The 17,404-nt window shown below is 29.6% G+C and overlaps 2 protein-coding genes across 6 annotated transcripts in view; one reads left to right on the plus strand and one right to left on the minus strand.

Moving 5' to 3' along the window:
* The window catches only part of LOC140441595 (diuretic hormone receptor-like), an 890,067-nt gene that overhangs the window by 382,815 nt on the left and 489,848 nt on the right, over positions 1-17,404 (minus strand). For 2 of the 5 annotated variants that reach the window (XM_072532428.1, XM_072532432.1), the window contains exon 1: positions 3,453-3,677. The exons of the other annotated variants lie outside the window; for them this stretch is intronic. The gene's annotated coding sequence lies outside the window, so the exon portion shown is untranslated. Of the gene's footprint in view, positions 1-3,452; positions 3,678-17,404 lie in introns of those variants that run through there. 5 annotated transcript variants of the gene reach the window in all.
* LOC140441593 (phenoloxidase-activating factor 2-like) overlaps positions 15,589-17,404 on the plus strand; it is a 31,773-nt gene continuing 29,957 nt past the window's right edge. Inside the window, exon 1 of the mRNA XM_072532425.1 lies at positions 15,589-16,012. Within this exon, the coding sequence (XP_072388526.1) occupies positions 15,726-16,012 (287 nt within the window). The 5' untranslated portion in view covers positions 15,589-15,725. The remainder of the gene's footprint in view (positions 16,013-17,404) is intronic.

Raw genomic sequence — 17,404 nt, forward strand, 5'->3', positions numbered from 1 at the left:
ATTTACTGGAGGACGAAGAAAATGGTATGGGTCTAAAGGAATTTAGAATATTACTTGTCGATTCCCTTCTATTTAAAAATAGAAAAAGGAGATCCGACGGAATTAATACACCGAAAAAAAAGATTCGTACTCACGTCCAGAATATACCTGAAGAAGATGTTAGAAAAGATCTTTTTGGACACTTTCCAACTTTTACAACCAAAGGACGATGTCGAAACTGTTGCAAAGGACAAACAACTACGAGTTGTTCAAAATGTAGAGCGAGGTTATGTTTAGTGGAATCCCGTAATTGTTTTTATGATTTTCATAACTAAATTTTTTAATTTTTTAACAACTTATAATTATTACTTTTTACTTTTATTTTTTGAGTGTTCTAAGTTTTATTTAAAGTTTTGAATTTAAGCTGTAAAAATAAATGTTTGATCATCTTTTTAGTTTATTGATAATTTTTAAATGTAAATGATTGATATTAAATGATACAATATTATGTTTATGGTTTAAATCCCTACTTTATGGTACCTGTTCATAATAACTGAAGTAAAACACAGTTCCACAAAATGTAATAAAAACATTAAACAAATCTACAATTGTTTTGCTAAAAGTCTTGATAATGCTAAAGACCTTTAGCGAAACAATTGTAGATTTGTTTAATGTTTTTATTATATTTTGTGAAAATTTGATAATTTCCATTTAATCCAATATTATTTAATATATTGGTCCAAACGACAAATAAACATCTTTGCAATGTATCTTTCTAGATACGGAGGTATTTTTCTAATAACCTGGCAATGTATCTATTGGTCATCAGTACTTGTTTTATAGTATTCCTGGCAATGTGTCTTGCGAGATACATTGTAATGTACGGTACGCCTAGCAAAGTATCTTATGAGATACAATGTCAATAAAATGCCAAAAAAATTAAAATAGAAACAAAAATGTAATTGACTCTGAAAATGGAGCCCTCTAAAGATAATATTTAGTAAACAAAAACATTTTTCTTACAGCGGTTATGTGCGCGCCAAGTTAAGGGTTAACAGTTAAGTGGACCTGTTGTCCAAAAGATAGCAATAAAATTCGATTATTTCATTATCAAAAATATCTTGTCCAATTTTTTAAGACATTGATGGTATATGAGATATAAACTCAAATCATTTAAAAACAATGCTTACTATTAGAAAAGAAAGTAGCACCTGTCTTTTTGAGTAATAACAAACAAGTTAAAAATTTGGAAAATTTCAAAACGACGTTTAAAGAACGAACTGAGTTGGCATTTGGGTTAAAAACATGAATAAATATATGGTGAAATAGAGCTATTTATTTAAGATATACGGCAATCTTGGGAAAATATTCCTACTTTGTGACCAAATGTAATAATGTCCTGAAGGAAATTATAAAATAATTAATATAAAAAAGAAAACTATATATTATAAGAGATTAGAGAATATTAGAAGAGAGATTGCAGACGATCAAGCAGTGATTGCACAAGACCAAGACGACCTCAGCTACATGATGAAGAAACTACAAGAAGAATATACCAAGGCTGGCCTAGATATTAACCTCGCGAAAACAGAGTACCCATCTACAAGTGAAGAAGACATAGAAGATCTACAGATTGATGACAACGTAACAATCAAAGGAAAGGATAAATTCAAATACCTGGGGTTTATAATCACGAAAAAGGCAACAACAGAGGAAGAAATTACACAAAGATTAGGACAAACAAGAACAGCAATCCGACAACTTAACTCAGTATGGTGGGATAGACACCTAAATATGAAGACAAAAACGCAGATTTATAAAACATTAGTGCGAAGTATTATGACATATGGGGCTGAAAATTGGATCATAAACAAGAAAAACAGCAGTAAGATAGTAGCAACAGAGATGGAATGCCTGCGAAGATGCTGCAGAGTAACAAGAATGGATAGGAGAAGTAATGACGAAATAAAGCAAAGAACATCAATAGAAACAGACATACTAACATATATAGAACAAAAAAGACTAAAGTGGTATGGACATGTAAGAAGAACTAGCGACAGCAGATGGATAAAGAGAATAACCGAATGGAGCCCCATAGGAAGGAGGAAAAGAGGACAACCCCGAAAATCCTGGAGGAACGAAGTAGACGACGCCATGAATAAGAGAGGACTAAACGATGGAGAATGGAACAACAGAGAGAGATGGAAACGGTTGAGCGAGGGAAGGCAGTGAATACTGTAGAATCCCTAAATATATATATATATATATATATATAGAAGAGAGATTCTTAAGATAGAACAGGTTTGAACGATACATTAGGTCATGGGTCGGCAAACTGCAGCCCGCGTGCAGCATGTGACCCTTTGCAATTTTTTGCGCAATCCTCCAAAGCACCAATATACTTTTAGAAAAAATCAACGAACATAGAGGGTAAGCGTATCGAGATGTGGCTGGTGATAAAAGTCAATGGTATTCTTGTAGTGTAGCATTCTTTCATTTTATGTAAAAGAAATGGATATGTTAATGTTTAAAAATTCTTTATCATTTTTTATTGTAAAAATGCTAGACTACAGTTTACAACTAGAGTTAATTGATTTGCAATCTAACAATGCATATAAAAATAATTTTGAGGAAAATAATTTAACTGCATTTTAACGATAAAACAAATTTCCCAACTAAGGAAATTTTGCAAAATCAATGATTTGTATTTTTTCCAACACCTATTTATGCGAACAAACATTTTAAAGAATGAATTTCATACCATCAAAATATCCCAAACACAACTGTACTAAAATATGTTTTATATTTACATATTTATATATTTATATATTTTATATTAACATATATATAATTAACGTAATTGGAATTACATCTTTTTTTTTCCTTTTAAGAATTGTACTGTTTTTGTTCTCTGACATTATTAATAGTATAGCATGTCAATAAAAACTAAATTTTTTCTATATTTTTTTTTAATAATATTTATACTCGTATATGATATAAAAGCACTATTTTAGTTATATTTAAATCTTCAATCCGCATAAAAAATTTATTTTAAAAATTTCTTCTAATATATAAACAAAGACAAAGAAGTTTCAAATAATATATAAACAAAAAGTGAGACTAGTATGGATGCAATGGTTGTCAATACACTGGGGCTGTGCCAAGTCAAACAACATCCAAATCATCTAGAGATTTCAGAATCAAATAAAACACTAAGACATTTTTAGTTGTCCTTAGTACATTAAATAACCACTTCCTATTTTTTTAATATTTCCTATTAATTTGAAGTTTGAAGATAGTTTTTGGGTTCACAGTTAAAACATCGAAGCATTTCTAATACGGCAATTGGCATTATGTACCAAAATATACTAATTAAAAAATGGCTCAAAATAAGAAGACTATATACTTGTCTTAAATAGCAAAATTTCCAGAGCCTTTCCAACGTTTTTGATAGTTTTCTTTGATATACATACCATATAATATTTTGAACAGTCAAACGGACCACTAAACACGACACATACAATATTCAAACGCACTGAACTATCACAAACTATCAGTAAAGCACGCACTAGCACAATCGCTCTGCCACCACGTTTGGTTTATGACACACTGTCTACACAAGTGTTAAAAAAGGACGATTTATTATTAAATGGAGGATGATTGCGAAGATCATACACCACTGAACTGGAGTATGTTTCACTGTTTACCCATTTATTATACAATCAGTTCAACTTGACCTTTGCTTGAAAATTTATGAATGATTTATTGCCGCCGGTATCACTTCCTGTTTTTATCTCTTGAAGAAGAATGTTAATGTACACGGGTTAACAGAAGTCAAGATAATGGTTCTTTTGTGCTAATTGTTACAGTTGTTAAGTCTTGTTGATTGATACAAATATAGAAATAATAGAAAAATTGGTATGTACACTTCAATTTCAGATAGAATTCGCCATGTCTTTCTCTTTTGCGTCTAGGTGAAAGACTTTACAATAAACGCTTACCAACATACAATAAAAAAACATTTTTGGTGCTATCTGTAATAATTTTAAAAATTTTTAATGCGCAGATTTTTGGAGTCTTACTAAACATCATATACTTAGTTTATTAACAGTCATCTGTTTCCTATATTTATTGCATCTTCTGTTCTCATCTTCTGCTAATAAGCGCATAAAATAAAAAAGCTGAAAAACTTTTCTACAGGTTCACATTTAAATCGGTATCACTATCATCGCAATCGTTTAAATCTATAACTACTCCATTTATAATGTTTTGGAACTGTGAGTATTCATATTTCTAGTTTTTTGACATGCTCTATACATTTTTTCCAATTATCTGCTGTCATATTATTAGATTCTGTCTTAATTAAATCTACAACAGTCGAAAATGATTTAGGAGAATTATTATTTTTAATCGCATTACTTTTTAATTGAGGCCACAACAATTCTACTGGATTCAGAACACAATAATAAGGAGGTAATCTTAATACTTTATGGCCATAATTCTCAGCTAGCTTGTCGATAACATATTTTTTTTCACATTTAACTAATTTTAATAGTTCTACAAGTTGTTTTTTTTGGCACATTAATGGCACTCCCAATAATGTTTGAAACATTCTTCTCATTCTTCTTTTAAGCAACATACAACCAGTAATAACAATTAATCTAATGTGACAGATTGCAAATTAATTTTTGTTTTTCTCATTTTCATAATAACGGAAGGTCTACTGATGTACATCACAAATTCAAACATTTTACATTATTAGCTCTTGTTTAAATTTTTTTGTAGTAATAATACATGATTTCAAAGTGTACTAATAAAAAAAATAGCGTAAAGTATTCGTGGATATCTGGTGTTTAAAACACTTGCTCTATTTCGAGCACACTCCGGTTGCACCGTCGTGCTAGGAAAGTCGCTCATGTTTTAAAGACATCAATATACTTATACTGTAATATACTATTTTAAGATCTGGATTAGGACCTGTTGATAACAACTCAGATAACAAGAGTTGTTATCAACAGGTCCTCGAAGACACTTTGTCTCAGGACCATGTAACCTATGTAGAGCCATACGTTGCCATGTTACCAATTCCAACGGTAACTTAAACATCCTAATTTGTAATAACATATAATATAATATTTCCGTCGACCGTCCATTTATGATCAATTTTAACACCCTCAAAATCATTTAATAATGACCTCTATTAATGAATGATTTTCTATTAATGAACGATTTTATTATAGGCAACACAACATACATTGCTTGCATAAATTAATTAAACGCTCTGTGATTGGCAGTGGCCTGTGGTGTAGGCAACCAAACATATACCTATTTATATTCAAACTAAAAAATTAATTTAAAATGAAGTAGCCGCTGTTAGTACTACATGTCATTGTATGTCATTATTTACTTTATTGTTTAAAATTCTGTGTATTTGAAAAATCAAAGGATGGATATTGACGAAGAGTTTAATTTAACTCCACCAGAATTTAACTTCTTCTATCACAGAATTTACAGAGGAACAAGAAGACTTAAATATAAATTTGTCAAAATTCTATACAGCAGATAATCATTTATCAATATCTTCCTTTAATTTCAGTAATTGCACCATTTCGAATATTAATGTTTACTATAATAAAACTACCACTAAGGAAACTTTAAATAAAGTCAATGAAAGCTGAAAAAATTGTTGTTTATCGTTAAGTAAATAAATATTTAAACTAAGATATCTTTATTTCTAAAAAGTACGGTCGACGGAAAAGTCTTGTAACGAACTCGTGAATTAAAATGGCGATTAACAATCTCGAATATTAACGCGCTCGCTTCGCTCACGCGTTAAAATATCTCAATTGTTAATCGCCCTTAATAATACACTTGTTGGTTAAATAACTATTAATATCATTTAACGTTACACTGATGATGAAATTTATATTTATGTATTTGTGATATAGACCGTTTGGGTATTTTATTATATACCTTTTTTAAAACATTTGAAATAAAATTGTTTGTGATACATGGTATACAACCAGCTACAAGAACTTAGTTTCCTAGTGAAATTTAAAAGTATATTAAAATAGTAGTCATTTAATAAAGATTTCAAACCGATTGCTTCACGGATCGAGTTATCATCACTTACCAAATCGTCGCATTAAATAATAAAATCAAAATCTTCCAAAAGCTGTTCACGAAAATATGCTACAGTGAGAAGTAACCGAGATTTAAAATTCCATCTCGACAGACACGCTATTAGCATTTTTTTTCGAAAAAATGAAGCAAATCCGCTTAAACTGGCAAAAAAGACGACATTCTATGCGTATGACAGTGAGAAAAGAAAGCTTGAGGTGCAATAGCTTTTACTTTTGCCTGGAGACCACTCAATTCACCAGACATCACGTCAGCGCCGTTATAAGTTTGCCCTACCAATTTATTTTTGAAATCAAAAAATTTTAATCTGTCCTTTAAAACACCAAAAGTATATTCTACCTTATGGCTTTTACTCACGTCTGTAAAACCTAAAAACCTCTCAAATATTACCACATAACGCGTATAGAACAACAATTGATAGTTGTGAATGATATGATATATCGGTAGTTACATCTATTTCTAGTGAAAAGCAAATTCTGGATTGTTTTAGATACGCCGCTAAATGTCTTCGATTCAGAAAGTAAATTAGAAAATTCCAACTCGTATTTCTTAAACATTTTTTTTTTTAGTTAGGTAGATAATTCCTGACAACTTAAGAAAATTTCAATATCAATTAAACGACGTAAAACTGCGTGATTATCTTTTACAATTTCATTATGTTTAATAGCATTTTCACGTATATTTTGTTTTCCAAATAAATCTAATTTAATATGGCTGTATGTATGATCTTTTGAAATATCATGTTTCTGTATAGCCCTACATAATTTCTTTTAATTATCGTAACCAGATTCACACCACAGATTTTGACGTTTGCCCCTATTTGTCTAAAATAAAATGCAAGACCAACAGAAAAGTGTGTTTTTTATTTCACTTCCGGTTGCTGTACCAATTATCTGAAAATGATCTATTACTTCCCTTACCTCCCGCACTAATATTTATAAGCCGGAATATTTTAGGCAAAACACGCCCCTTATTTTTAATAACAATTTGTTCTTTGTATGGAATAGATGAAAACTCATTTTGCAAACATTTTATAACATAAAATGCAAAATATAATTTACAATATCAGATTTATCAATACTTACAGTTTCTCCTATAGCTCACCTTGTTTAGGTTAATTTACCTGAATTTGTTTACATTTCAATTAAAAATCGATCGATATAATACCAGAAAAGTCAGTCTGTGCACTCACTATCACTTTACTACTTAAGTTCTTAAGTACTTATCCATCCCAAAATAACATTTCATCCCTCGCTCGTAAGGTACAGTTTGCGGTCAATCCAAATCAAGCATGGGCAAAAAATTTGCCGTACTTGGCGAATGAATGCGTATGGAGCAAAATGTATTTTTAGTTGCTCATCGACTAATATTCCGTTTAATTTTTACATTAAAATCGTCAAGCTTGGGATAAGCTTGCCAAAACATCGACACGTGTCTTTTTAAGAATTCATACAGGCGGAGGGATGACTCGGATTTCGGATCATTAATTTGAAAGGTGTCTTACGCAGGGATCACTTAACGATTAGATTGGACGAATTCTTTTAAAAACCATGAATAAAATTTAGTCTTTATTGTCTTACAGATATTTTCTTTATTTCACAGAAACAAATGACATCAACTTATTACCTGCCACAATTAATTATCGAAATACTGATTAAATTAAATATTAACAAAAATCTATAATATCTATAAATGTGTAGGTCGGCACTGCCGACTCTGCCGTGATATAAATATCATGATTAAATGATACGTCTTTCACATTAGCATTTTTATATGACGATGAATATGGATAACATACATTCCTAAAGTATAATACCAGTATTTAAAGTTAAATAGATGTAATACCTCATTTACTTTCAATTTTCAGAATTTTTTTGTGTTTTCTTTTTTTTATATATATTTGGACTCAATTCCACGCTTATCTGTGTTTGTAAATGGTTGTTTTTATTGTCTGTCAATATTTCGTATATGTATTCAGTTTAGATTTTTAATTTGTTTTTAGCTCTGTGAGTATTTTTTCTTTACTATAAGAATCGCAGCAAAAACAAACAAATATTTTTCCATATTTTTTCTGTTCCATTATCCATTATTGTTACCCAGACTCTCAAAGTTCAGCAATTTTTCTTTTATTTCTTCTAATCACGGTGGGGTAAAATTATTTTATTTCTCTGTTTACTCCAGTCACTGTGGATGAAAAGAGGTCAATACCTCTAAATTTTTTATAACTGAATCGATTTTGCTAAAAATTTGGAATTAGGCTTATCTTACCTCCCCCTTCAAAAGTTATATATGTGCTAGGTGAGCTTTTTATTTTTAAGGGGTGAAATCACCACTTATTGAAAATAATGAAAAAAACTTATATTAAAGCATTTTATGGATTTAAATCGTGTTAAATAAAGTAATTGAAATATTGTCAATTATAATAATGGATATTGTGTACATTCTCAACCCTTAAATAATCTTAAAAACCACCCCTTTTAATAAAAATAATTGTAAAAATCGTTTAACAGGTTCAAATGCTTTTGTAGTGCATTTATATAATCTACAATGTAATTCTCTGCTTATATAAAATAATTTTGGTTGATTGCAACACTTCAACCCTTAAAAACTACCCCCTATGTCAAAATATATAAAAAAATCTTTTTAAACAACTTCAAAAGTTTTTAATGTACATTTATATTCAAAAATTCCTTTCTTATCAATAAAATATTTTTTGATTGGTTGCTTATTTTCAACCCTTAAAAACCACCTCTATGCTTACGAAACAAATTCCCCTTTGGTAAATGTCTAAATAAAAGAATTAAGTATACTCATGATGTTTTTATTGTAAAAAATTATGCATGAAAATACTTTACATTAGAAAGCATACAAAATATATTTAAAAAAATAAAAATTATTTACAATATATCAAATTATTCATTGTCTGAAACGTCATTCTCGTCGTGTTATATCTTCACCTCTTCGTCTATTGCAGGACAGTTTTGACAATTGTCGCCAGAGAATGTTTCACACGCAGCATTGCAAAATAGACCTAGTCTGCAAAAAATCATTTTCAATAGTTCTGGTGCAGGTTAACTTTTCATTTTTATTGGTTGTAAAATATCATCACTCTTGAACCATCCCCAATCCGTTATATCAATCTCTTTGTTTTCAAAGCATATCTGAGTTTGTAAATAAACTCTTTTGATATTATGCTCATCCAGGGCAGTTACAGTTGGCACAAGAGATGATAATTTAACTGCACCATTTTTAGTTGTGGCTTTAATAAAGGATTCGTATCGCATTTGTTCAAGTAATGATGAATAATTTTCGAGCTTATTCATTTTGTTCATGTGGGTGTCTTTGGCAAGGCCATACTGCAAAATTGTACAGTATCTCCCAGCTTCTAAAATGTCTTCGAGATCTGAAGTACTCCTGTCATTGGCACTCATTGACGGCTTGCCCACGCAACTTCAAAGGAGTGTGGCTTCTCTGTGTTCGTTAGTTCTCTGAAGCAGATGTTCAGTTTAGAGTTGCTTGTAATATATACATGACATATATATATATATATATATATATATATATATATATATATATATATATATATATATATATATATATATATATATATATATATATATATATATATATATATATATATGTATTATATTATACATATTTGTGTGAGTGTTAGTGTGTCTGTTACCAGTTTTTCGAATATACTTGAATAAAGCATTTATATATACAGAAAATAAGTTGATGCTCCAAAATATAAATAACATGCTCCAATTTTTTTTTGAATAACTCCGTTAATTTTTAAGCTACAGTGTCCATTAAAAAAATAATTTAAAGGTAATTTCAAAAGCTATAAGACTAACTAGATTAAAATATGATAAAATTCTTTTTTTTTTTAAATAGTAAAGGGCCAAAGTGCTGATTACAGGTGTGTCAGCCGCTGTATCTCACACTTCAATTGGCTATATCTCTATTATTTTTCGAGCTACAACAAAAATAAAAAAATCAAAATTTTTGTTAAGAAATAAACTATATTTTGATATAGAACCATTTTTCACGTATCTCTTATAGTTTTAGATTTATTTTGAAAAAATGTAAATTTTTAGATAATTAAAAAAAAAAGATTTTTTAATTTAAACATGATTTTTTCAAAAAATACGTATTTTAAACAGGCTAAACTTTTAAAACTTATAAATAACACTAAAAGAAAATGAATTATAGAAAACATACGTTTAATTTCTATTCTGATCGAAATAGTGTTACTTATACTGCTCGTTTTTTTTAAACGCTAGAGTAATTCAAATTCTTTCCTTCGTATTTCGCTTTGTTTTAATCGAAATGGCTTTTAACATAGCTCATTTTAAAGATTTTGTGTGGCTCTTTAAAAGTGTTGTATGAGTTTTTATCAAAAAAGATGTCCATTATCAGATATTTGATGTTAAATGCATCGAGTATAGTATCCCAAAAATAAAAAGTCATCTTCAAACAATTATAAATCGCTTAGTATTGTACTTATAAAACTTAATAAAAAAACAATCCCTGTGTTTTTTCATAAGCTTTATTTTTGTTCATTATAGATATTTCAATAAAACGCTTTGTTTTTGAGTTATTCGTACAAAATCATTGGAAAACATGTTTTATTTTTGCGAAAAGTTTACTTTTTCAAGTGCGTATAACTCAAAAAGTATTGATTTAGCGAAAAAAAATTATATGACATTTTTTGTTTAAAATTTAATTCTCTATCAATTCCCGGAGTTATTTTAAGTGTAAAAAGTTCAACCCCCTAGATGGGGTGCCAACCACCCCAGGGGTAGAAGCACACATCGGCACCATATAACTATTGTTTTTTGAGTAATTTACTACCCACTGTAAAAATTTCAGATAAATAGGTGCAGTTATAAAAAATTTAAAGGGAAAATGCCACAGTAACTGGACTAGTTCTCTTGTTTTTTTTTTCGTCGCTAGGGTGTCTGATTTTAGCATTTCTTTAAACTGTTCTTTACATTTAGAAAACGACGGTTGCTTATTATTTCTTGAAAGCAATTTTTACTGTCCTTTTCTTAAATTGGTTTCTATTCTCAATATTTTCTCCTCAAGGTTCATACGCTTTCTTGCTAAGAAAATGTTTTACTCTTAGTTTTACTTAATATTTTATTTTGTCCTCTTCTTCTTTCATCTGTAGCATTTTTTATGTGACTATCCCTTATCTATTAATAGCTTTTTTACAATCGTTATCAAATCACTACGTTTTATTTATAATTTTATTTCTTATTGATAACATTTTTTTGACATTATATTACTGATAACAATACTTGAACAAATAAGTCAAAATATAGAAAATTCTGTCTATCATCTTTAAGTTTATTAGAATTGTTAATTACAGTGATAAAATAGTAATGAGAATAATATAAGTTGTATATTTTATCAAACTAATAAACAACATGACTCGTTTTAAAGCAGAAACGAATTATTGTTTCTATATATTACTATATTTAGCATGAATTCATTATACGGTCAAAGACTATAATCTAACCGTTATATTTTGTTTTTATCTAAATTAGCATTTTGCAGAATGTATAAACATCTTTAACCATTTAATATAGGCATGAGAATAAGACTTCTTTTACTGGAAACCAGTTTTTGTTATCAATCTTTTAAATAGCGTCCACAAAACTGGAGTCGATTTAATGCATTCAGCGAAAAATAAACACACGTGCGTAGATAGCATTATTTAAAAATCTGGGGGAAAATAAATATTTTAAAAATCAAATACTTATTCCATAATATAAACAATTGGTTCTATAGAGTGACAAATTGAAAACGTTCCATTATTAATATTTTCATGGCCGTAGATAATATGAAAAATCAGAAAGGCAGATATAAATCTTCTTAAATTTGGTTTTTTTTGGAGATTTTCAGGGAATATTTTTAGCCCTAATTGTTGTATCTAGAATACTGATTTTTTTCACCAGCTGTCAAACTTAATGTGAATTTTGGTATTCTCCCGGAAAAATATTAATTTTTAGGGGGTTTCTGAAGATATTGTAAATGTGCTAACTAATTATTAATCTTCTCAAGATTTGGTACATTTAAATTGATTATTGGTAAATAAATTAATTTTTATTTATCCAGTGAATGTGAAATAAAAGTGAGCTCTAAGTGAAAATGTTTCCAACAGGGAACGAACCAGGATCAAGTGATTTTCAGTACCGAACAGTGCAGTTTTCAACTATAATGTAGAGCGAGCCTACAAACCTAATACATATGTATTACCAAGTAATTTAAATAAATAATCCACCATTGTGCTCAAATCAACCAACAGTCAACCAAATGTCACCTTTTGATAATTATTAACAACAATATCAGGTACAGCCAATAGTTGCCCAGCAAATCAACTTTTCTCATTCTACATTAAACTCTCAAATTATCTTAAACTTAAAAAACCATCCAAAAACACAGAATGAATATGACTCGATGTCAGATGAACAACATAAAGACCCATAACAAACAAAAAGATAAAAAAACGGATGTATCAGTCCAGTGGGACTACCGGTAGAAGTTATACACGCGTTCGCCGTTACAAATGGGAGTCAATTTGCATAATCATTACATATGTAATGCTAAAGGTAAGAGAGAGCAGAAAGAGAAATAGAATTAGGTATATAGGTATATGGTGCATCGTTTTCTGTATATAAACAACATTTGACCTGTAATAGGAGTATAGCAAATAAAGGATCAAATCAATATTTTGATGAAAATGTATATTTTTATTTTCATATATGTATGAAAGGAGTTAAATGCAAAAAAAATTTTTACACATATTCTGCAGTCAAATTCATTGTTTATTTTGTTTTTAATATAAAAATACAATACACTGCAACATAATTCAATATAATAATACAATACAAATTAAAACGCAATATTCATAAGTAGGTATTTAAAAATGACAATATACATAACTTACTTACGCACATGTTTGATTTACTATGATAATACCATTAATAAAAAAATAATAATAATATTAATAAATATTAAATATATTTTACAAAAAGAACATTTTTATTCTCGAGAGAAAAAGAGAGGGAAAATATATCTTTTGTCTTTCTCTTACCTTTATCTTAAATATGTAATGATTTTGCCGATTCACTCCCGTATAAATTTCCAACGTCGAACGTGCGTATAGAAGTATAACTTCAAAAACTGTGTGTGGAAGATAAAAATAAAAAACCAACAACTCTGATTATGTTGTAAATTTTCATTTTATTTTAAAATTTAGCATTTTTGCGTATATTAAATATATTTAATAAGATTAACATGGGGTTTTTAAATATTTTAAAAATAAAAAAGGAAATTCGTATCGGGATTCAAACTCACATATACCAGCGTATGAACAAAACACGCAAAAAATTTGCCAATTAGACATATCAGTAATGCATTTCAAAATTGACAGTTCTCGGTCATACATTCTCGAGAGAGAAAGAGAGAGAAAATATAAATTTTGTCTCTCTCTTACCTATATCTTACATATGTAATGATTTTGCTGATTCACTCCCGTACAAAATTCCAACGTCGAACACGCGTATAGAAGTGTAACTTCAAAAACACTTAAACGTCAAGATTCAAAAGAAGAAGAAGCTCCAATTACACTCCCAAATAGGTTTCAGCCACTTCCACAGGAAAACTCCGTAACTGATCCACCAATCTCAAAACCCCCTCGAATTTTATATATGGCGTGAATTAATATAAAGTGATAGATAATTTAGCTCAAGCAGTAGTAGAAACTTACTTTACTAAAGCCTTAACAAACGATACAGTAAAAATTTTACCAAAGTCATGTGAATCCTACAGAAAACTAACACATTACGTACGAGAGGATAAAATCGACCACCATACATACCAACCTAAGGAAGACCGAGCATACAGAGCAGTTATTCGAGATCTACATCACTCATTTTCGATTAATGGAATAAAAGCGGAATTCCAGTAAAAGGGTCATAAAATAAAGAACGTTACAAATGTCAGACACAGATTGAGCCGTGAACCATTATTTACCATAATTACCATTATTTTTTGGGGAACTTGAGCCTCAAACGAACAACAAAGAAATATTTGAACTACAGCATATACAACATTGTAAAATAAGGGTAAAATTACCCTGAATTAAAAGAAATATACCACAATGTACACGATGTCAAGAATATTGTCATACTAAAACGTACTGTCCAAAAACATATAAATGCGTAAAATGCGCTGGATCACAAAACACAAAGAAACCAAAAAACACTTCAGCAACTTGCAATAACTGCAACGGAGACCATCCTTCTAAATACAGCGGATGTCCTGTTTATTGTGACCTACTAAATGTCAGATACCATGACAAATCAAAACAAATCACCACTCAAAATCCTGTCAACAATCCCAATGTAAATATACCTACCCAACATCATACTCATAATTTCAACAGAATCAGTTATAGAGATGCTGCCGTTGGAAACATAAATGCTGATAACAAAAATAACAATAAATTAGCAGAAAAATAATATGTTCTTTCAACTCTTAAACCAAAATAGCTCGATTTTAACCATGTTAACTACAGTCATTTACAAAATAACAAAATAGCTTTCAAGTCACTACGAATTGCGCCGTGGAATGCTAATGGCATTTCAAACCATATACCAAAGATATTACTGTTTTTAAAAATGTATAATATAGACATTTTATTATTATCTGAGAGCCATGCCACACAAAGAACGGTTATTAAGATACCTTACTATACTGTCTATTATGCAAACCATGAGCTTACGGATGTTCAAAAGTTTTACTACTTTAAACTGGCGCTAAACGGGGATGCTGCGGAAGTTGCATGGGATTTACTTGTATCTCAGTATGAAAATAAGAAACAAATCGCGATAAACCTTTTTAATTCGTTGTTAAATTATCTACAATTGAGAAAAGTTCCCACCCAACAGTATTTTTTATCTTAATTTTCATTTAAAATAAAAAATAAATGACGTGCAAAAAATTCACCGTTTTCATTCTATATACCATCATATACACAAGTTTGGCATTCCCTGTTACTTTTGGTTTCTCCAATATAAATATGTACATAATCTGAAAGATATTTTATATCAGTTGAGAGACTATAAAAAATACTTTCTTGGAATGCCCACTATTTAATTCGATGGGCATTTCCCACCGAATTCAGAAATATCTAACATTAAATGTTCTGCAAATTAACAAGTAAGATAAACTTGTTATAAACAAAGAACATAGTAATTTATGTATATTTTCTTAATTCCACATACTTTTAAGACATACCATTGTGTTTTACGAAAAGTAGTTTGAACGGTCAAATAATGACCCATCAGAATTATCAAGACGGAGAAAGAAAGTACATCGTAAATTAGTATTTAGTATGTCATTAAGTTATCATTAGACCTATCAATATTCTCATTAGTTACCTGTGGCCAGTTGTAAAACCCGTTTATGGCTATCCTACTGACACGAACACAAGACACCACAACAGGCTTGTTTACCTGTCTTTCTGCCAGCTATTTACAGCTGTGTCTCTGGTGGTTGTGCGTGTTTTAGTATTAAGTTTCGCTAAAATTATGATGGTAAACTATTTGACGCTCGTGGTTGTAATATTTGTAGTGGCAAATGGACAACTAGATGAAGAATTTAATCAAATTATAGAGGAACTTGATGAAGAGACGACGACCGTACTACCCAAGACCACGACGCCGCCTTTCTCTCTAGATCCGTACCAAAATAATCCCAAAGATCCGTATGCGGTGCCTGGTAATGCTTCCATTAGTTGTGATTATCAATGTGTGCCGTTTTACCAATGTAACAATGGAACATTGATTACTAATGGGGAAAATATTATTGATATCAGGTGAGCGATCATTCTAAACTCTAAAATAGTATATTACAGAATGTCTAGGAAAGTTTCTTATTTTTTACTATAAAAGCTTAGACTATAAAAATTGGAAGCGGTTCGTATGAGTGGAATTAAACATTTAATGTAAATTTTATCTTATTCTGGACAAATAGAGATTACAGGTTAAGATATTATCTGTAAGAAATATAACTTAATGTTCAGTGTGAAATCAAAAGTAATAGCAACTGATTAATAATTGTTATTCGTATTTATAAATCATCTAATGCATTATCGCTGTGTAAATATTATTTATGGGGACTTGATAGACTCAATTTTAACGGTTACATCTTTGTTTTATTTTCAAAAAAATATTTATTTAAAGCAACTAGACATGGAACTAAAATATTTGATTTCCTACGTGGATTTTTATTTCACAATCAGTCATTGATGTTTTCTTAAAAGAGACGTGACTTTCCCACCACTATCAGTAAAATTAGTAGCAGAACTTTCTGAATGTTCTTTTTTTTGGAAATAGATTCTGAGTATTGCAGATCTGGTTAAACAGCAATATTTTTTGGCGTGTTTCCAAATGTGTATATTCCGATTATTTAAAAACTGCAATTTCTTCTATCATAATTTAGAAAAAATAAGTCTGATTTCGAACAAGCAAGGGTCCTCTGTAATTGTAAATTTTCTGGCTCGTTTTATATTTTTTTTAAATTTGAACTAAAATAGCCTACTGGAAATCTACAAAATTATCCCTAAGCTATTTTTTGGATGCGACCATCTAAAACAAAAAGTATTACACCTAAAAGTCAGCTCATACATCTTTGTTTTTACACCTACATTTTTCTATTTACATACCAAATAATTAACAAATATGAAGTCCTCGTCTACTTCTTTTTTTATTACGTCGACTATGACCGCTATATAATATTATTATTTTTATTATATATACAAACTAAATACCATTAAGTGGGTAACTGCGGAAATTTGGTTGTGTTATGCAAATTTGGCTTTGTATCAAAATATCAACTTTATTCGATATTTAGATTTATTAGCGATTATTTATTTATTTCATCGATATATTTATGTTAGTCTGTTGCTTAAAAAGGGGATAGTTAACTTTAGAGCCCCAAACAATTTCTTAAAAAAACAGTATAAAATAGATTTCACGAAATTGCCACTATTTTGGAATGTGGGTGAAAGTTATAGTGGGCAGAAGTATGGGAGACATTTGAGAGACTTGTGACAAACGAGGAAAAAACCAAATATATGTTGGTTTCTAAAAATCCCTAAAATATCCAACAGAGAATTCAAATTAACAACCATGCCTTTGAGCAATTAAAAGTATTCACATATCTTGGATCGCTAGTAAACGCAACAAACACGACAAGCAACAAAATA

This window comes from Diabrotica undecimpunctata, chromosome 5 (genome assembly GCF_040954645.1).
Source record: "Diabrotica undecimpunctata isolate CICGRU chromosome 5, icDiaUnde3, whole genome shotgun sequence".
NCBI lineage: Eukaryota > Metazoa > Arthropoda > Insecta > Coleoptera > Chrysomelidae > Diabrotica > Diabrotica undecimpunctata.